Consider the following 21586-nt stretch of genomic DNA (forward strand, 5'->3'; position numbering starts at 1 on the left):
AACATTGTTTTTTTCAGTGTTTTACTTTTGCCTGATAATCAGAATAATTGTGAGTATGTTGTGGTTTTAGGCTAAAGAAAAAGAAGAGAGGCTTTTAAGAAGGCAAATTAATAGAGAAAAACTTGAAGAGAAACGAAAACAGAAAGCAGAAAAGACAAAGTCTTCAAAAGCTAAGAGTCAAGGTATAGGAGATGTTAACTTTAATATTTTAAACTATCTTACATACTCTTTTAGTTCCTAGAAATTTATAGTACTTATGAGATATGATTATAAAATAAAGTTATCTACATTATATCTCAGTAAAGCTTTTATATTTTCAGTTGTGCAAGAGTTCCTTATTTTCTAATCTGATGTGTTTAGTCAAGTTTTTAAAATTATATTGCTGTTTCAAGATTAAACATTCTATCAGCTACCAGCTTATACCACTCACATGTTAGCAATTTATTGCCCAGTGGCTGTGGAATGAATTATCAGTGGAAAATAGTTTGTTAACAAATGAGTAATCAAGCTGCGCTGGTGATATTAGTCGAATTAATCTATGCTTAATGTCAACTCAAATGTCAAACATTTGTCTGCCATGATTTATTCAATAAAATTGAACTTCCTCTTGTTACTGACCCTATATTTGTATAATATACAAATACATACACATAGGAGGTTGGGCAAAGGTGGGTTTACAGCTGAGAGTACCTGAAACACAGTTTATTCTTGTATTACTATTCATTGTTGTATTATTGTTGTTGTTATTTTTTTTAAAATATATTTTATTGATTTTTTTACAGAGAGGAAGAGAGAGGGATAGAGAGTTAGAAACATCGATGAGAGAGAAACATCGATCAGCTGCCTCTTGCACACCCCCTACTGGGGATGTGCCCGCAACTAAGGTACATGCCCTTGACCGGAATCGAACCTGGGACCCTTGAGTCCGCAGGCCGACGCTCTATCCACTGAGCCAAACCGGTTTCGGCTGTTGTTGTTATTAATACTCCTGCCCATCCCTGTGTAAGCATTTGAAATAAAAGACAAGTCACCTCCATCTAAAATATTACTTGTATTCCAGCACAACTTGATTTTAAAGCCATTTTGCATTTTCACACTGATTAGAAAATTTTAATGAAAAATAATTATTACACTGTTTAGAACTGTTATGAAATCCCTTATAGATTCCTTTCTTTCCTAGGCAAAAGTAGTGTGGATTTGGAAGAATCATCAGCAAAGAGTTTGGAACCTAAAGCCCCCAGAATTAAAGAAGTCCTTAAAGAACGGAAAGTTTTAGAGAAAAAAGTAGCCTTGAGCATAAAAAGAAAAAAAGATTCAAGGTACATATTTTACCTGGCCATGGTCCCATTGTCGCATTCTCTCAGCATGCTTTCAGAAGCAAGGCATTGAAAGTGACAGCGAAGAGCCAGACTTGAGTGTGTGTGTTGTTGCATGCTTGTTAAAGACCTCGGAGTTTCGTTTTTAGTATCCTAATTCAGTGTGCTAATATCTATAATATGAGTTTCATCTTTAGTATCCTAATTCAGTGTGCTAATATCTATAATATGAGTTTCATCTTTAGTATCCTAATTCAGTGTGCTAATATCTATAATATGAGTTTCATTTTTAGTATCCTAATTCAGTGTGCTAATATCTATAATATGAGTTTCATTTTTAGTATCCTAATTCAGTGTGCTAATATCTATAATATTTCAAAGTGTTCACCTTTATAATCTCTGGGGGTCCAGATCTTTTTGATAATCTGATGGAAGCTTTGGACTTTCTCCCCAGAAAAATACATGTGAAATACATGTGAGTAAACAAACAGTTGTCCCTAGAGTTCCAGAGGGCTTATGGGCGCTCTCGATGGACTCAGGAAGTGTCTCCCTTTTGAACATTCAGGAACCACTTACACTGATGGCCTTCATTTTCCCATGTTTCCAGCAATTCTCTTCACCAGTATTCCATGCTTCTCCCCATAAACCAGAGGTCTGACCCAAATTCTTTTGTAATACTGCATTATCATAGTTGATTCTGTAAGAATTAGGAAGATGAAGAGGTAGAGTGGCTCCAACGTTATGTGAGCCATGGGCTACAATAGCTGTGCCATTAAGATGCAATCATGTGAATTTATTACGACTTCAAGATACCTAAATGAGTAATTTGCAAAAATCTGTGAGAGGAGTTAGCTCTCAGTTTGCTAATACCTCATTTCTATTGATCTGTACAAATAAGACTACCCTGTTTACTAAAAAAAATAGTAAGACTTTCAAAATGTAATTATAGATCATAACATTCAGTTTCAAGCAGCAATTCAGGAATTTCTGTATTTGTTATACTTTCCTGTGTAAGTGTTCCAAGAGTGTTGCACGTCACATTTGGATTGTGTTCTCTGTTGACTAAGAATAGCATTTCTTTAAAAAGTCTTTTTTTTGTTTAATATATTTTTATTGATTTCAGAGAGGCAGGGAGAGGGAAAGAGAGATAGAAACACCAATGATGAGAGAGAACCATTGATCAGCTGCCTCCTGCATGACCCCCACTGGTGATTGAGCCCCCAACCTGGGCATGTACCCTTGACCTGAATTGAACCCAGGACCTTTCAGTCCACAGGCCCATTCTCTATCCGCTGAGCCAAACTGGCTAGGGCAAGAATAGCATTTCAATTGAAACATAACAAGTCTGCATTTATGGTCAAGTGTTTATACAAAAGGGAAGCTAAGCGCTTTTTTTTTAACCTTCCTGAACATTTCAAAGTTTATTTTGACGTTTTCCCCCTACATAGGAATGTTGAAGAGAATTCTAAAAAGAAACAGCAAGCAGAAGAAGATTCCAAAGAAACACTCAAAACAAGTGAGGTATGTCTTGATTAATAAGCCCATTTTCAGTGCTCTTTTGTTAGATACTTCCATCCTTTGAAGTAATACTTAGAAATGCAATTGATCTTTTCCAAGTTAAATAAAAAATCCCTCACATTCTATTATGGTCTGAATTCCCATTATTGTCTGAATTCCTCATTTTGGCAAGTTGATTCATGTGATCATTTATCTAGATAGTAGCTACTTTTCTACTCCCCCTCCCCACCCACTCCATTTCTTATATTGGCAATAACAAAACTGCCAGTTACAGTAACGTAGAAGAAAAGGGGAATGAATAAAATCCCTCCCCCATAACAAAGCACCTGTTTCATTCTCTTTTGTTTCTCATCCACATATGCACATAATTTTGTAGTGTGGATATATTCTTGCAAAATGTTTTTAACATTCACTCTTACTTATTTTATCTTACCTTATAAGCTTTCTAAGTATTATCTTTCCTGGTAGCATAGTGTATATTGAACGGATAGACCATAATGTAAGCATTTCCTTATAGTCAAGCACTTAGATGTTTCTGAGATTTGATCATTTTAAATTGTCAAATTATGGGCAATGAATACATTTCTTCTCCTTTTTGGATTATTTTCTTGGGATAAACTTTTGCTTTTATTGGTTTTAAATCCTTATTTATAATTCTATAGATGAGCTATCTTAACACTTCCCAGGGGACAAACTAATAATTTAGTGATTACTTATTCACAGCCAGTAAGTATTCTTGATTTCTTTATTTAGAAATTTGAGGCATATTCTGGTATTTTAATGTCACTTTAAAAAAATATTTAATTTTATTTCGTGATAAATTTCTTTGAAAAATGATCCCAAAATTTTATTCACATTAATTTGTTAGAACTTAAGTTAAAATTAGGTTGATGAAATCCCTTTTAGTTTTTTCTTTGAGGAATTTAAACTTTAAAGTATTTTTTAAGACATTGCTATATCCTGGTCCCTATATTAGTAAAAGTACATTAATCGTTGTGTTAAATTGTAAGGAGATGCCATGGTAAGCTGACCCAGAAGCACAGAGATCTTTCTGAGAACTTCAGCCCATCATTTAAGTAATAAAAATTTCTGGTGTCTAAACTAAAATGTTGGAAACTTTTATTTTAGTATAAACTTTTTAAATTGGCTACAACATGCTTTTGGGCTGAAAAGAACGTTGGATTGTCATCCACTCATTTTATATTTATTAATGACCACTGGGCATTGGTGGACTGTAGAGATTGAGAGTTAAAGAAGGCCTACATGCATGGACAGCTCTGGAGAAGCAGCTAGTCTCTCTGAAGGTGCCTGCGGTGTAGGGGGAAAGGACTAGATTTTAGACTGAGATCCTCTGAATGCGTTGCCCAGGTATGAGCTTACTGAGTCATGCTGGGTTCCAGTTTCCTCGTGCAGAAACGAAATTAATAATCCCAACCACAGGCTGCTTGCACAGACTAAGTAGGGGATAAGATATGTGACCACTCAGCATATGAAATGCACTCAGGTGTTAAATTTGCTATAAAAATGGACTGTGGTATTTCTCATATTTGAACCTCTATTTTCTTGCAGCATTGTGAAAAGGAAAAGGTGTCTTCTTCCAAGGATTTGAAGCATGTTCACACAAAAAGTGAAGCAAGTAAACCTACCCGGAGACTCTCAGAGTGTTTGCATTCAGCTGATGAAAGCAAAAATGAGTCCAGAGTGGAAAGAGAACACAAAAGGCGGACCTCTACTCCTGTGGTGGTGGAAGGGGCACAGGAGGAGACGGACACGCGCGATGGGAAAAGGCAAGCAGAGCGCTCAGAAATGGGCACAGAAGAACCCCCGAAACAGAAAGGCACCCTGAAAAGTGAAAAGCATGTTAGGAAGGAGGATTTTGAAACACAGCACGTGAAGAACCTCCCTAAGAAAGAGACAAAGTCCTCCAAGGAGAAGCCCGAGAAAGAGAAAACTCTGTCCGAAGACAAGTCGTCTGTGAAGCATAAACATAAAGGGGAGAGTGCGCACAAAGCAGGCGATGAGACCGAGCCCCACCCCCCTGAGAAAGGGGTCAAAGGAGAGGACAGCATTCAAAAGCAAGGCCAACAAGCGAGGCTTTCCGCGGATGATAAAGCTGAACGGAAGAACAAACATAGGAACGAAAGGAAATTGTCAATTTTAGGCAAAGATGGAAAGCCAGTTTCTGAATATATTATAAAAACAGATGAGAATGTGCGTAAAGAAAACAACAAGAAGGAGAAACACCTGTTGACTGAGAAAACTAAGGCAGAGCACAAGTCGAGAAGATCGGGTGATTCTAAAATTCAGAAAGACTCTCTGAGTTCCAAGCAACATGGAACCCCATTACAGAGAAGAAGTGAAAGCTGTTCAGAGGATAAGGGTGACGTGGACTCGACTCATTTAGATGGCAGCTCAAAACCTGAAGAGGCTGTTCCCAAGGAGAAGCGAAGAACCAAGAGCTTGTTAGATGAAAGACCTGCGCTCAAGTCTAAATCAAAAAGCCAAGGCAAGCCGGTAAAAGTCAGTGACATAGAATCACAAGAAGGCGTCCCAAGACAGACAACCACTTCCAAACCAGATAAGGAGAGGAGCACAGAAGACAGTGACCCAGACAGACAGCGGAAGTCAAAAGCCGAGGACAGATCCGAGGAGGCCGGTGCTGACCCCGCAGCCGAGGGTGCGGCATCCTCAGCCCACGGTGCACAGAAGGACTCCGGTCACCGAGCAAAGCCGCTGCTGGCAAAGGACAGACACAAGGGGGAGAGGGAGTCGGGCTCCTCCAGACTGGAGAGGAGGTTATCGGATGGGCACAAGAGTAGAAGCGCAAAGCACAGTAGTAAGGACCTGAGGAAGAAGGAAGAAAGCAAATCTGATGACAAGGATGGGAAAGAAGTTGACAGTAATCATGAAAAGGCCAGAGGGAATAGCTCAGTCACGGAAAAGAAATTAAGTAGAAGGGTGTGTGAAAATCGGAGAGGCAGCTCATCCCAAGAAATGACCAAAGGAGAGGAGAAACTGGCAGCCAGTGCTGCAGGCACTCCCAGTGCTTCCTCCCTTCAGAGACCAAAAAGAGGAGGCGATGCCACACTGACCCCCGGGCAAGAGCCAATGGAGACCGACGTGGAGCCGGCTGTCGGGAACGCGCTGGAAGTATCGAAAACGCCGGAGAGCGGCAGCAGCGGTTCTCAGCAAGATACCGGCCTTGAAAACGTGATGAAACCAAAAGCCACGGCCACGGTCCTAAAGGATGAGTTAAGAACTTCCACAGGAGATGCAAAAGCTGTTCCCGCCTGTAAACCGGAACGTGGAACAGTGGCTGCTAGTAATTCTGAAAAGCACACCAACCATAAAAGCGCCGGGACCAAGAAAGCACACGTTCAAAGCGCTGTGTCCAAGCCGAGTCCCGGGGAGAGGGATCCCCCTCAGCCAGGAGCCCATGAAACCGGTGTGGACTCCGAGGCTGCTCACAGAATGGTGCCTCATGTCCCGGCAGAAAACGGCCGGGCACAAAAGACTGTGAAGCACCCAAGACCCGCTGAGGAGCGCGTTGCTCAAGGAGGTGCTGTTCATGAACATTCCACAGATTTGGACCCATCGCTGTCCTTAAGCCCTGTGACTGCTGTGCCTCAGAAACCACCCCATGGTGCAGAGGTTCCTGTAGGCGACAGAAGGCCTGTGTCAGACGGTGGCTCGGGCAGCACCTGCCTGGGGGACCGCTTGGGGCTCCCTCAGCAGAGCTTGTCGGTGAAGGAATCAGAAGTCCTGAGGTCAAGTCACAGCAAAGAAGGCAGAGCACTCTCCACACCCGATGTGCCAGCAAAAGCGAGCCTAGATAGCAAAAGACACATTCCAGAAGGTTCCCAGGCCGCCACACTGCATGGTAAACAAGGGAAAGTAAACATGCCTCTTGGTAGCAAGTTAACAGACACGACTGCGGGACAGGAGAATGTTAGCAAAGAAAGCAGCTTGGTGGATGAGGCCAGGAGACAAAGCGCCTTGGGTACAGAGCCCACCTCCAAGCAGACGGTGAGAACTGGAGCAGAAAGTGGCAAAAAGGACGGGCTCGCTGCTGTCCCTGGCGTGAGCATGAGCACCGACAAAGATGCTCAGACCGGTGACCTTAAGCACAGTGGAGGCCCAAGTGAAGTAGAACGCCTGACAGTTGTTGCAAGAAGGAAGGAAAACAGTGAGGTAGACACCAGTGCGGGAGGTAGCGCTGCTTCCTCCGTTTCACACCAAAGGCATCGGAAAGCTGAGGACGTGGCGAAGCCTTCTCTCGCCACCAGCACCGAAGGGAAGGACAAAGGCATGACCTCCAACCCGGTGAACGCTGGGGCTGCCACAACCACTTCCGAAGCAGGCGAGGGGGAGGTGGCGCTGCCTTGCACGAGCATCGAGGCAGACAATGGCCTCACGGGAGGTTCCAGAAGCAATGCCCTGCACACCGGGGCCCCTGCCAGCCCAGTCACCGTGTTCGCCGCAGCGGAAGAAGGTGGGGCCGTGGTGACGGAGGGCTTCTCAGAGAGCGAGACCTTCCTCACCAGCACCAAGGAGGGAGAGAGCGGGGAGTGTGCTCTGGCCGGATCTGGAGAGCCAGCCGCAGGCCCAGCAGCTGCCCAGGCAGCCACGGTCAATGACAGCATCAACAGTGCTATGACGGAAGAGAAGGACGATGCTGTGACCAGCGCTGGCTCCGAAGGGAAATGCGCGGGTTCTTCCAGTCGAGACTCGGAAAGAGTCGGGGGGCCTGTGACTTTCACTGGGGAAGGCGAGAGCGACGGGGCCGTAACCAGTGCTGGGACAGAACTGCGAGAGAGATCCTTAAGCAATGGAGAGAGAACCGTGACGAGAGTGGGCCCCAAAAAGGAACCCGAGGGGACCGTGACATGTACAGGAGCAGAAAGGGGAAGCGAAGGCATGGCGGTGTGCGCGGTCACCGGAGCAGGGCCCCAGGAGGAGCGCCTAGTGACGGGTGCAGCGGAGGTCCTGGCAGACAACGACACGCCGCCAGGAGCCAGTGTCCCCCGAGAGGGAGGTGGGTCTGTGAATGACGGGGCGGAGGGGGAGAGCGCCGTCACCAGCACAGGGATCACGGAGGACGCAGAGGGGCCGGCCAGCTGCACAGGCTCAGAAGAGGGCAGTGAGGGCTTGGCTCTGAGCTGTGAGTCCGAAGAGAATGGGCAGAGTGCGACGGGCAGCACCGCAGCCAAAGAAGCCACCAACGTGCCCTTGGTCGCCGCCGGTCCCGGTGACGGCGAAGACATTGTCACCAGCACGGGTGCCAAAGAGGAGGACGAGGAAGGGGAGGGGGTGGTGACTAGCACTGGAAGAGGCAACGAGATTGGGCACGCCTCCGCCTGCCCGGGGATAGAGGAGAGTGAAGGGGTGCCCGTGTGTGAGAGTGCGGAGGACGGGGATGCTCAGATCGGGACTGCGGTGGGGCATGCGGCGGCGGAGGCCGGGGCCACCGTCAGCGCCCAGGAAAGTAACGTGGACAGCATGAGTGCCGCAGCCAAGGAGATGAAAGACGCAGAGATCTGCTCCAGTGCGAAGGGGATCGTGGAAAGCAGCGTGACCAGCGTGGCTTCGGCCAAGGCCGGGGCGGCACTGGGGCCTGAAGGGTGTGAGGGGCCCATGACAAGTGCAGCTTCGGGTCAGAGCGACAGCCCGCTGGCCAGGAAAGACCACGTCGAAGAGACCGCTATTTCCACTGGCCTGGTGGGGGGCAGTCACGAGGGGCTGGTATCTGCTGCAGGCCCAGAACGGGAAGTTCATCCCACGTCGCCCAGGGAGAAAGAAGATGAAGGTGCCATCACCTCTGTGGAGAGTGAGGAGTGCGATGGCCACGTGGCTGCCACCGCCAGTGACACCGTTACCAACCAGAGTCGAGGCATGGGCCTGGTGATCTCCACCAGCACGATGCGTGATTGCCCCGCGCAGCTGAGCGCCAGGATAGACGGGGAGGGTCATCCGAGTTCTCTGAGGGCTGAAGGGGGTGCGGAAGGTACCGGGGTCAGCACGGAGGAGTTCGAGGCCCCCATGCCCAGTGCGGCTTCGGGAGAGGAGAGCCCCCTCGCTGTAGTGGGAGAGGAGGAGAAGGACGAGTGCGCCAGGATTTCCACCAGCCTCGGGGAAGAGTGCGAAGTGCCCGTCTCCAGCGCAAGCACCATCCTGGGTGCTGGCGGCCAGCAGCCAGTCACAGCGGTTGGAGGAAGAGCCACCGGCCCCATGCTGGTCAGCACTGAGGACTCCGAGGTGCCCATGCCCAGCGCACCCACGAAGGCCGAGAGCCCTCTCGCCTCCACCAGCAAGGAGGAGAAGGACGAGTGTGCCCTCATCTCCACCAGCGTGGCCGAGGGCTGCGAGGCCTGCGTTGCCGGGGTCGCCGCGGAGAGTGGAGGTGAGCAGCCTGGCCCGGCCGTGGAGGAGAAGGATGGGAGCGCGGTCATCTCCACCAGCTCAGGGGAGGACTGTGAGGGCCCGGTGTCCAGTGCCATCCCTCGGGAGCAAGTTTGCCCCTCGGCCACCCCAGCTGAGGAGGTCAGCGACACCACTGTCATTTCCACAAGCACCTCCGAAGGCCGGGAAGCGGTCATGCGGGGGGCCGGGCTGCAGGATGAAGAGCGGCCTGCCACTGCAGGGGCGGAGGACGTGAGTGAGGCCGCCCTCATCTCCACCAGCACGGCTGAATGCGCGCTGGTCCCCGCTGGCCCGGATGGGCCTGGGGAGACTCCGCTGACTGCAGGCCGCCCAGAAGGGACAGGGGGCCAGTCCACTGCAAAGGCGAGCAAGTGTGAGGCTCCCATGCCCAGCCTCATCGCTGAGAACCATTGTCAGTGTCCCGGGCCACTCCCAGGAGGAAAAGCAGTGAGCCCAGAGGAGGGGCGGGCCAGGGTGCCAGTCAGCGCCCTCTCTGCAGGGGGAGGCCAGTCGGCAGAGAAGAGAATACCCTTGAGCCCCGAGGCAGAGGCGGCAGGGGACAGCGGTACAGCCGGCCCTTCGGCAGGGAGGCACTTGGAGAGGAGCGCTGGCGAGCCTGCAAGCCTGAGACCAGAGCAAGCACCTGGGCAGACGGCTGAGGGCTCCTCTGTCCGTGCCCACTCCGTGACAGCAGGGCCGGCCGGGACTGAAATGGCTGAGGGCGGGCCACAGGGCAGAGGCACTGCAGCAGAGCAGCCCTGTCCTCCTCCTGCCCAGCGGGACCCCACCACCACCGCGTGTATTCACGGCCAAGGTCCCGACCCCGCTCCTGCCCGCTCCGTCCTTCCGGATGTCTGCAGTGCCGCTCTGCCAGCAGCCGCGTGTGAGCAGGACTTGCCCATCAGGAGTGTTCAGGCACCAGCTGAGAAAACAGGAGATGGCATGGCGAAGCCATCCCAGAAGGAAGGAGCCCTCGCGGTCCCTGTTTCTCCTGAAGAGAATTCGGGTGACAAAGGTGAGAATCCCTCTAATGGCAAATTGTAGCATTTTATAGAGATGATTGTATGTTGAGCCCATTTGCGGCAACCTTCCAAAACATGGTTTTGGTTCCAGAATGGCCCAAAATAACTTACCAAACTCAAAGATCAAGCCTCTCCAAGAGGAACTTGTGTTCAAAAGCTCAGAGCCTCCGACCCATTTCTCATGGGCACAGAGGGGAGAGGCAGGAGGCCGAGGGACTGGAAGCTGCAGGTTACTAAACCGCCCTGACCTTCAGTTCAGGCTCCTTGTCCATCGGACACCTTCCATCAGCCCTGTGAAATTAGTATTCTCTAATCACCATTTTACAGATGAGCAAAGGGGTCATAGAACTTAGGTAACTTGCATGGTACTTGGGTGCCTTGTAGAAAACACTACTTCTGAAGCTCAGCTTTCTGTTGTATAAAATAGGGATCCAGATTGCTATTTAAAAACACTTGGGAATAGATGTCTCCACAAATAATATACTGCGTCATTCTTTCTGAGCAGCCCTCCTAACAGCAAGAAACAATTTTACCGTCTCCACAAAAACTTAAATGACCCATGCATTTCCTTGGGTAATTTTCATACATATTCCTTTTTCTCATTTTCTATTGACTGCCAAATAAAACAGCAAAGTGGTGGGTTGTGCTGGATAAGAACCTTCTGTTTCCTTTTGGTTCAGGATGTATTTTGCAAGCAAGTTCTTACATTGGTTTAATGGCTTTGAATTTCATTAGGCAGCGAAGAGTCTCCATCGGATGGTGTGAAAGGATTGGACTTGAAAGCCAGCTTGAGGACTGAGGTATGGCTGATGGTTCAGCTGCGCTGAGCTGTAAGTGGTGTCCATACCGTTTCACCCTATGTGCACACAGACACGTAAGCTCTGTGTAGCTCTCTTGTTCTCATTGAACTTAAGACACTTTAAGTACGGTTAATGTTACATCCTGTGGTGGAGAGCCAAGAGCCTCCATCATCCCCGAATGTAGGGTCATCATCAGTTCCATTTGCTCCAACCAGAAACCCGAGTCACCCACGTTTAATCCATGGCCAGTTCTCATAGGCGCCTTTCCAGAGTGTAACTGGAGTCCATCTGTTTCTGGTTCTGCAGATACTGCCCTAGTCTCCGCCCTGCTTCAGTGGCTCCCTGCTAACTTACTTCCTCTCCAGCCCTGCTCCTCTGATTAGCACGGCCCTGGGAGCTAGCTTGAAAAACATAAATTAGGTCATGCCATTACCCTGCTTAAGATTTCCAGTGGCTTCCCATCATACTTAGAAGAAGTCTGGCTTCTCATGGACTTTGTGGTTTACATACTTTAATCACTGTATCCCCTTTTCAGCCTGCTCCCGAAGTGCCCTCCCGGTGAGCAGGGCAGTGGTAGGCAGGCAAGAGGGCTGAAGGAGGACATGGGAGTTTGCATTGGATTTAGCAAGTAGAGTAGAAGTTCACCAGAGAAAGAACAAAAAGCCTGCCAGTCAGGGAAGTCTGTTGTAGGCACAGAGGGAAGGGTCCATGGTGAAGGGGAGTACTGCGGTGGTTTTGAGGTCCCGGCCTCGCGAGGGAGCAGTGCCCGTCAGGAAGGGCCTTAGTGTTGTACTAAATTGGAGTTTTAATTTAAAGCAGTAGGAGAGCCATCTATGGGTGAAATATGAAATTAGATTGATTTTTCGTTTTTTGGTGTTTTTTGTTTGTAAAAGCCAACATGTATTCATTTTGAAATTTTGCACAGACTTGAAAGTAGAGTTTTATATTGTCACAAAATTCTGGGTGGTTTTTTAATTCCCTTGAGGTTAGACTGGTCTTCTTGTTATAAAAACCACAGCTAAGTCATGTTTTATGGCAATTTGGACTTTTTAGACATTTGTACCAGCAGTGGAAGAGAAAACTCATGACATCCCAGCACCGTCAGAAAGTCCACGTGGGAGAAAGCCGACTGGAATAGGTAAGCTCCTTTTAGCAGGTGTTCACATCATTTTCCCTTGCATGTGGTTGTACCTTTCATTGCAGCTTAGCACCAGTAGCCAATTCATCACAGTATGCTGACAGGATATATGAATTTGCCTTGCACTTTTTAAAATAGGTTAGAGAGAACTCTCTGATTTCATTTTTTTTTTTTAATATATATATGATTTTTTACAGAGAGGAAGAGAGAGGGATAGAGAGTTAGAAACATCGATGAGAGAGAAACATCGATCAGCTGCCTCTTGCACACCCCCTACTGGAGATATGCCCGCAACCAAGGTACATGCCCTTGACCGGAATCGAACCTGGGACCCTTGAGTCCGCAGGCCGACGCTCTATCCACTGAGCCAAACCGGTTTCGGCCCTGATTTCATTTTTAACATAAACCTTTTCTTATGAAGTGCCATTTTCATAGGAGGTAACTGTTTAAATGTGATGGCTCCAGTCATTGTGGCAAACAGAAAGTTGCTTTGAGCAAACTCTTGCTCCATCCCCAAAATGTGTCTCTGTGCCTCCCTGCCCTCCTAGGGGCTGGGGCTGTTATCACAGCTCATTTCCAAAAGGCAGGTCTGCTGCCGTGCGCCCACCTCTCTACTAGTAAACCCCCGCTCTGGGCCCTGGAGCCCTGGCCTAGCCCTGGTGACTGCGCCGAAGCTGCTCCCAGCTTGCAGAGCCTTCCGGCCTGTCCACACCGCAGTCTTAGGAGAGTGCGTGCCCAGTGTCAGGAAGGATTAGGGCAGCAACACACACTGTGGTCCAGAACTTGTCTACACTCTTAAAACTCATTGAGGACCCCGAAGAGCTTTTGTTGTGTGGATTATACCTCTTGACATTTACCAAGTAAGAAAACTGAGCCCTGGCCGGTGTGGCGTCCTCCCTTGCACCAGAAGGTTGCTGGTTCGATTCCCAGGGCACATCCAGGTTGCAGGCTTGATTTCCCAGTGGGGGGCGTGCAGGAGGCAGCTGATCGGTCACACATCCATGTTTCTCTTTCCCTCTCCCTCTCCCTTCTTCTCTCTGTAAAAATAAATTAAAAAATATTTTTTTTAACAAAAAAACACTTTGGAGGTTCTGAAGTCCTTTGTCCCCACAGTTATTTCAGATCACTGTGTCTGGGTATGGTTCAGTAAGAGATCTACTTACGTAAAAGGAAGTTGTTTGAAAGAAAAATGTGTGTTCTGTCATGTTGATTAGAAGCAGTAGACCTTGTACTTTAAGTTTCCAAAGAATATAAATAGACCTTTGCTGTTCAAGGGGGAGGACCTAACTTTTCATTTGATGAACCGGCTTCACACTGCGGCCTGCCTGTCAGTAGAGGTCTCCCACCTTTCTTCCGAGCCTCGGGTCCTCGGCCATGAGAGCAGGGGGTGAATTAGGGACACTGCCATTGCAGTAAAGAGGCCGGCGGCTTTCATTTCTGTGGATGTTCTGATAGAACATGGACCACAGAGAGTAAGTGGTCAGAGTTTTATAATTCACAGAGGCAGCCAGGCGCGTAGCATCGTAGCCCTGCCTAACTGCTCTGAACATCTCTGGGTTGTTTCTTTGTGGTTCAGGCACAGTACTCCGTTTCCTTATTTCTCACTGTTGTTTTGAACAGCTGAACAGCAGAGGGAGTCTGGGTCGGTGAACGCGTCACTGAAGGTGAGTCGCTGTGAAGGCTGGTTTTCCTCATTGTTGGGGTGGTTTTGGTTTAGTGTTTGAGAGCCATGGGGGAAGGCTGTCTTGTGCATTACTTTAGGAGACAGGAGGCCGTCGGTAGCATGCTCTCCTCTCGAGTTCACCTGACCAGAATATTTACTTGTCCTTTTTCACATCCAACTATATCCACTGATGTCATGAAATATAGTTGTTTTCCTCAAAAACAAAAAAGTCGCTCTGAATTTCCAGCACTGAATCTAGGCCAGTGTCATGAAATAAAACCAAGGAAGCGTAAGGCGGCCAGATCGCTGAGACTGGGATGCTCACCTGGGGCGCCAATGCTGAGGAAATGTCAGAGAACTGGCCTTCCTGCCGGTTATCGCTGTGTTGCAAGCCATGTTGTGGCAGTCATTAACCACGGTGCTGTGGACACAACGTATTTTTGAGAACTGAAGTTGACTTTATGTTTTAGTACAGTTTTTCTGAAAATACCAAACTGTAATGGCCATATATACTTTTTTTTCACATGTGGCTCTCATAATCCCTTTGGTGCCCTGAGATCATACCAGGAGTGAACACTGTAAAACACTTGTACACTGCAAGCAGCCACGATGTTTTCCCAGCCCCCTGTGGCCTCAGGGGCCTCACCCTGTGGAGACACCCCGTTTGGAGCTGGAAGCTCGTGCACAGGCTGCTGAGAGAGAAGGAAGGAGAAGGCCACTTGGTTTGGTTCAGGCTTTCCCTGCAGAGCTAGCAGGCGACTGTGAGCTCCCAGGATGTGCCCTGTCCTACCTCAGAGTTTCCCTCAATCCCTGAGTCCCCGCAGCTGCCTCCCCATCCAGGCACAGCCATCCTTTCTGACATTGGGTTTTTAATGTTGTAGGCTATGCTGAGACTTCCCCTCAGTAAAGAGAGAAACCAAAGGTGTAGTTGACAAGATTTGCCAAAGGGAAATCTTATGACAGAACGACAGAATCCTTTAGCATTTTAAGAAAAGAAAAAAAAATCAAGAGGGATCATTGGATGGGAAGAGAAATCACAGAATTCAGGGATGTTTTCTCTCTTACTCTTTTGTGGCAATAATTTTAAAGGCAAGGAGAATAAGCACGGTAGAATGGTAATTGTTAAATGGGACCTTCCTCCAGAAGAAGATGCTCTGTGCTCTTGAACTTGGGTGAAAATGAAAAGAGCATCCCAGCCCTTCTCAGCATCCCCACTAACAGCAGATCATGCGCATCCCCTTACCTTTCCCTTCTGCCTCCCAGACTTCTCAGATTATCCACTACAGTTTCCTATTGTATATTTAGGTGGAAAATTCAGGCTCAAGAACAAATGAAGACGTTCACAGCAAGTCTCATAACAAAGAAGGTAAGTTAACTAATTCCCTAGGAGTCATTTTACTGGCAGCTACAATGACTCTTGTTAAGTGCCTGCATGTGTCAGGCCTTGGGGCGAGTACCCCTCGGTGTCCTCCCATTGAATTGAGGTAATGCAGTCAGGTGAGGTTGGTGGCACCACATCAGGAGTTGAGGAAAGAGAGGCCCAGGGGCTTAGTCAAGGCCGGGCAGCGTGTAAGTGGTGCCTGGAGCACTAGAACTTGCCAGTGACCTCGTGGTGGGCTCCGTTCAGTGCGCATACAGACATGCAGTTCCCTGTGGTGTGCACTGCGGGAGAATTCTGAGCTGAGGGTTGGCGGGGTTAGTTCCTCATGGATCAGGGCTGTCACCTTTATGTCGGTCTCTCCCAGGGGTGGGGTCTCACTTCATGACGGGGAAGGCTGCCAACTCCAGAGGGATAATTCTCTTCTCCAACAGATCATGGAGTTTGGTTTGTTCCTACCGATTTTGTTCATTCTGTATCTAAGAATGGGGAAAGTGGTCTTAATCCCCGCTGCAGCTATTTTATAGCATGTTACACCATATTTCAAACCAGCGGAAAGCAGCAATAATTATAAATCCACGTACTCATCACCTAATTTTGTCATAACTTAAAATTTAGTATATTTGCTTCAGATGCTTTTTAAAAAATGTTATAGATGCTTTTTTTAAAATGTCATAGATACAGTTGAATCTACATGATACCATCCCAATCCCAGTCTCCTTTTACCTACCCCACAGGGACCCACCACTCTGTATTCACTGTATATGTTCTCACACACAGTACGCAGCCTGTGGTGCGAGCGTTAGGAAGAGGGTATCTCATTGCAGAAACTCCAGCACATTTATTCGGCAGCACTGTGTTCTGAAAGGTTGTCAGGTCCATGTGTCTACTCTAGTTACTTTTCTTCAGCTGCTCTTCAGTATTCCGAGGGTGACTAGACCAGTTCTTACTTTTTGGCTTCGTTGGGTTTTTAGTCACTTCTCCCATTACAAAGAGCTCCCCCACGCGTGATCCTGTCCCTGTTTCCCAGTGCACGTGTAGTGAGTGCACCTGTCCCTCCAGGTGTGGGATTGCTGGGTCGGGAGACACCTCCTCAATTTGACTGAATGTGCCAAATTGTCCCCGGTGGTTTTTCAGTTCTCACCCCACGCCTTCTCCCATGTTTGATTACCCTGTGGTTTGGGTGTTCGCTAACCTGATGGCTGAGAAGTGATGCCCGTTCTCCTTGGGCGCTCATGCTGTGCTGCTGCCGGAGCCAGGAGGGGGGCTGTGAAGTCAGGGGTCCTCTTCCCTCCCCGAACCCCTTTGACTCACATCTGGAAATGGAAGTCCTGGTCCTACCCTGGCGGTGTCGGGAGGGTCCCGCCACGTCGTCTGCAAAGTCTCTTCCTCTTTCCTTCCCCGGCCACACTCACCCCTGCAGTAGGTATTGGGATCAATAAATATTTAAGGTTGTTTTTCTTTTTTGTGTTTATTGCTCAGAGATCTCCAGTGCTAGAGATGACAGCACAGAAGCCAGACGGGGTCAAGGTGCTGAAGCAGATCCTACAGAGGTGGGTTTTCATAAGACACTGGAGGATTTTGTGTTTTATACGGTGTTTTCACCGGTGCGCCGAGGCTTCACTCTGTGTATATGTCAAAAATAAAGGGGAGGGTTGAGAGTTCTCCATATCACTGTGATCTGTGTCTGCTCAGGTGGTGCTCAGGTAATTGGACAGACCCCAGGGTGACTTGGATGTGTCCCTGTCGCACACTCAAGAATCTCTTTTCATGTCCTGCCTCTCACTGCCCTTTCATGGGCCACTGAGGGGAGAGAAACACCAGTTAGTTCGTGATGTGCCGTCGATTGTCACGCATAGCTCGACTGCAGAGATGGCAACATGAGAAATGCTTTGTAAATGTATTTTAGAACTGTTTGAAGTATAGTGTGTAACCAGAGACAGATTTGATATTTCATGTAGATTTACACTCAAATTGAAAAAAAGAAAAGACTCAATCTTAGACTAATCCAAATCTAGATGCCAAAAGTGTTATTCTAGACTTTTACATTTATATGAAATTATATTCTGAAGGCTAGAAGTTAATGTGCCTCGTTTCAGTGGGCAGGATGCAAATCCAGGTGTCTTTAACAAGGTCATTCTTAATTCCAGGTGGAGGAGAACGAAAGGCATACACCTAGGAGGAAAAGGAAGAAGCACTACCCCTCTTCAGAAGACGAACTGGGTACTTAGAACATACATGTTCTTGTTTCAGGCGTATTTGAAAATCATGTTTTTTTCACATGTGAAATAGTGGGCCAAGAGCAGAAAATTCTAGAGGGTGGTACAGTTGACCCTTGAACAGAACGAGGGGTAGGAACCCTGACCACCTGCACAGTAGAAAATCTGAGTGTATCTTAGGTCAGCCCTACGCATACACAGATTTCCAACCAAGGATCAAAAATACAGTTGACCTTGAAGAATGTGGGTTTGAATTGCCTGGGTCCACATGTGCACGGGTTTTTAAATCAAGCCCGCGTGTTCACGGATGAATTGTAGTTGTTTACTTCCCAGCTCTTGAGTGTAGTTGGTTTCCAGACCAGCTTGACACCTGAAGGGTCTTTTATGGACTTGGTCCAGATTGTCTGCTGAGGAAGACCCAGCCCCTGGGACTCCTGCAGCCTGGGCTTGAGGCCCAGCCAAGCACCACCAAATTCCTTATTTTAGATTATAAACCAGTGCCCCACAGAGCTAGTGAAGCACTGAAGGCACCTAATGGCCCTCCTGTGCCTCGTTGGCTTCCTCCTGGTCTGTGGCAGTGCCGTCCTGCAGGAAAATGCCCTATATTTGTTGTGTCTAGAACAGTGGCTACTAGCCGTGTGCTTGAATGTGGTACATGTAAATGAAAGACTGAATTTTTTATTGTGTTCCAATTTAATTACTTTAAATTTCAGGAGCCCCATGTGGCTAGTGGCTACCATTATTGGACAGTGCAGAGATTTTTATACTTTAACTAGAGGCCTGGTGCACGAAATTTGTGCACGGGTAGGGTCCCTAGGCCTGGCTGGTGATTAGGGACGATCAGGGCTTTCTGGCTGCTGGTTGGGGCCTCCCTTCCCTGGCTGCCGGCTGCCAGCCGGGGCTTTCCTTCATTCCACACTCCCCCCTGGTGGTCAGCACACGTCATAGTGAGTGATTGACTCCTGGTCAAACTCCCATAGGGACACTTTGCATATTAGCCTTTTATATATAAAGATACTGACACAAAGTACAAGTTCAGTAAACACTTATCTATTTACATAAAAGGCTAAGTGACCAAACATATGTCCGTCCATCAGACGGACCGACCTGCCAGTACATATGACAGGAACTGGCAATTTAAAAATAAACGTTGACTAGCACATGCTCAAGACCAACCGGCCAGTACATATGATGCCCAGTGGCAATTTAAAAATTCTATATAATAAAAGCCTGATATGCTAAGTGTCTTTTGACCGGTCAGCCATTCAACCAATCAAAGCATAATATGCTAATGATATGCTAAGGCCACTCAACCGCTCTCTATGATGTGCACTGACCACCAGGGGTCAGATGCTCCAACCAGTAGGTTAGCTTGCTGCTAGGGTCTGGCCAATCAAGTCTGAGCGAAACGGGCTGGACATGCCCTGGAGCCGTCCCACAGTCTCTCCCTGGCGGGCCAACCTCCCGCATCTCTCCCCTCCCCAGTCATGCACCGGTGGGGTCCCTCGGCCTGGTCTGTGCCCTCTCATTCCAGGACCCCTTGGGGGATGTCAGAGAGCCAGTTTCGGCCCAATCCCACAGGCCAGGCCGAGGGACCCCACTGGTGTGTGAATTTGTATACCGGGCCTCATATAAAGCTCTTGCTGGTGCCAATTGCATGTGTGTGTTTCGATCTGTCATTATCGATCGTGAATTTGGTTGACACTTCTATTATAGAGAAAGGGCGAATAGCGATATTAAAATATTTCTTCTAATTAATTTCCTTTCAATGTGCATGAATCCATGCACCAGGCCACTAGTTAAATAATATGTGAGAAAGAATACATAAATACTTTGCTTTTTTTGGTAGGAAACAACTATTTTATAATTACTCAGTTCATACTATATCTAGTTCTTATCTATGGTAATATACACATTCACAGTAACTATGTGTTAGGTATTGTCACCATTTAATAAATAAAAACAGTAAGATCCTGAGAGATTCCCAGCCAAGCCCACGGTCTTCATCACTAACTGCACCTCATCGGAAACTCGTTCAGGAAGGTGGAGCATCCACATGCCCTAAGCCCTTTCAATAGAACTGCTGTGTTTGTGGTGACATCTGAGCATTTGTGGATTTTTATATTAGTATTTATATTTTTGGCTTTGCCAAGGCCAGTGTTCAGTGTTCAGATCACATGACATGCATACATTTAGAATACCTAGCATCTCTGAAGCACAAGCCCCAGAAAGAAGTCTCAGACTGTCCTAAAACAGAACCAAGTGTTTCATTTCCCATTTAGCTTTTATCCCTTTGTGATTCTGTCCAAACTGATTTTCAGACGATAATTCAGATGCCCCGGATTCCAAAATAGAAGCGGCACGGAGGCGACGCTCTGAAGCTGAGCCACGGGATGCAAAGGTATCTTTCCACACGCTAGTTTAAATGCCAGGAGTGACCCCATTACTGCAGTGTGAGCACGTATATATTTTTCCTTCCAGTACCCTTTTTCCTTATGAATTCCTCATAATAATCACTGTATTATCAAAGGTGTATTTTTAGGCTCAAAAAAGAAACAAAAGGTACATTTTATTTTTTACTTTTTTAAATATTAAATTATATTTAATGTGCTTGTTATAAGATAGACACTAATAAAAATCCAGGTACAATTTTTTTATTTATTTCATTAAATTTATTGCAAGTTCCTGTTCTCCTGCATTTTCTCTTGAAAACACCAAGTCCAAGGTGAGGGAGAAGAGCGGTTTTCATTTTGCAGGGAGAAAATGGGCAGCTTTGGTGCTTTACACTTGAACCTTATCTCATGTCCTTCTGCCTTCAAAAATTGTATCCTTTTTATACTTTCACTGGCAGCAACATTGTTCCTTTTTAAAACAGTTTACAACAGACTATTGTAAAAGATCACTGGGGAATTGTTTTTAAAATAAAAAGGAAAACTTTGGGAGGCTAAATGGATGAGTTTGTAAAAGGCGTTTCTTGTCTCGTTCAACTCCTCTGCAGGAAGAGAGCTCTAGGGATTCGGAAGAGTCCTCTAAAACCAGTCCCAGCACGCGCACCGCTGCCGCTCGGGCCATGGAGGAGCGAGGTGAGGGGGCGTCTGCTGAGTTGAAATGTGCTGAGAGGAGACTAACCGTTCAGGCAGCAGCATCTCGGGCCAGGCATCCCCGACAGAAACGGCACTCGCTCCTTGCTCCCCTTGACCCTCCGGTCACACGCCTGCTTAATATCCGTGGGGCTTGGGCATCGTTTCTGATTTGGATCCTGTTCTACCCAAAGTGTGCTGCTTACCAGTTAACCAGACTCTGGCTTCTTAACTGTGGGGGCCTGGGCCTGAGAGTGGAGTACATGTGTGGCAGGGGCGGTGTGGTCCCCTGGGTGGGGTCGGCAGTGAGGCGGACCCTGGTCCCCAGCCGACTGAGCTCTGCCGTTTCTACAGATGAGTATAGCGGTGGCGAAGCTGCTGGCGAGAAGACAGAGCAGAATGACGATGACAACACTAAGTCTCAGGAGGTGAGTGAGGACGGTTTTCATACTTGTTGTTCCCATTTACTCCAGGACTAAAAACAAATAGAATGCTGTAACCTCAATTTTCTTTTGAAGGAGTTGAAGAAGTTGTGCTTTTGTTAACTACAGGGGGTGCCTTTTTATACAGTGCATTTTATCAGTGTCGTTTTGATTAATTGTGTTCTCTTCACCTTCATTTCATCCAGACGTTTGTATGAGGCCTATTTCTGTCACAGCCGCACAGGGTCAGCCCAGCGCTGTCCTCACGGCCACGTCAGGTACCTCACAGGCAGCTCAGCATAGCTGCCCACACAGCAGTGAGACCGGAGTGCGGGTGCTGCTGCGCCCAGGCTCTGGGCGGACAGAACGGGAGCAGCAGCCGGTGTGCGGGCCTGCGGGGTCCCACGGGACCAGGGTCTCGAGGCCCGGCAGAGGCTCCTGGGAGGCTGCTCGCTCCCTGTCCGTTCGGATTTGCAGAGAGCCCAGTGGGGCACATAACCACAGTGGCCTGGGACAGGCTTTGCATCCAGCAAACAGCCTGAGCCCCCGCCAGGCCTTCTAGATAACCATTGCCTAGTTTGCCGGGCTTTTTAATCTTTCTTTCTGTTTT

General features: G+C 47.7%; 1 protein-coding gene across 2 annotated transcripts in view; it reads left to right on the plus strand.

Moving 5' to 3' along the window:
• Nucleotides 1–21586, plus strand: part of BOD1L1 (biorientation of chromosomes in cell division 1 like 1) — a 45995-nt gene that overhangs the window by 16947 nt on the left and 7462 nt on the right. For both annotated transcript variants that reach the window (XM_054708127.1, XM_054708131.1), the window contains exons 7-19: nucleotides 71–182; nucleotides 1181–1319; nucleotides 2765–2837; nucleotides 4404–10269; nucleotides 11012–11076; nucleotides 12130–12214; nucleotides 13835–13878; nucleotides 15183–15243; nucleotides 16738–16808; nucleotides 17406–17478; nucleotides 19796–19875; nucleotides 20473–20557; nucleotides 20909–20982. In XM_054708127.1, the coding sequence (XP_054564102.1) occupies nucleotides 71–182; nucleotides 1181–1319; nucleotides 2765–2837; nucleotides 4404–10269; nucleotides 11012–11076; nucleotides 12130–12214; nucleotides 13835–13878; nucleotides 15183–15243; nucleotides 16738–16808; nucleotides 17406–17478; nucleotides 19796–19875; nucleotides 20473–20557; nucleotides 20909–20982 (6828 nt within the window). The remainder of the gene's footprint in view (nucleotides 1–70; nucleotides 183–1180; nucleotides 1320–2764; nucleotides 2838–4403; nucleotides 10270–11011; nucleotides 11077–12129; nucleotides 12215–13834; nucleotides 13879–15182; nucleotides 15244–16737; nucleotides 16809–17405; nucleotides 17479–19795; nucleotides 19876–20472; nucleotides 20558–20908; nucleotides 20983–21586) is intronic.

The sequence above is a fragment of the Eptesicus fuscus genome, chromosome 2 (genome assembly GCF_027574615.1).
Source record: "Eptesicus fuscus isolate TK198812 chromosome 2, DD_ASM_mEF_20220401, whole genome shotgun sequence".
NCBI lineage: Eukaryota > Metazoa > Chordata > Mammalia > Chiroptera > Vespertilionidae > Eptesicus > Eptesicus fuscus.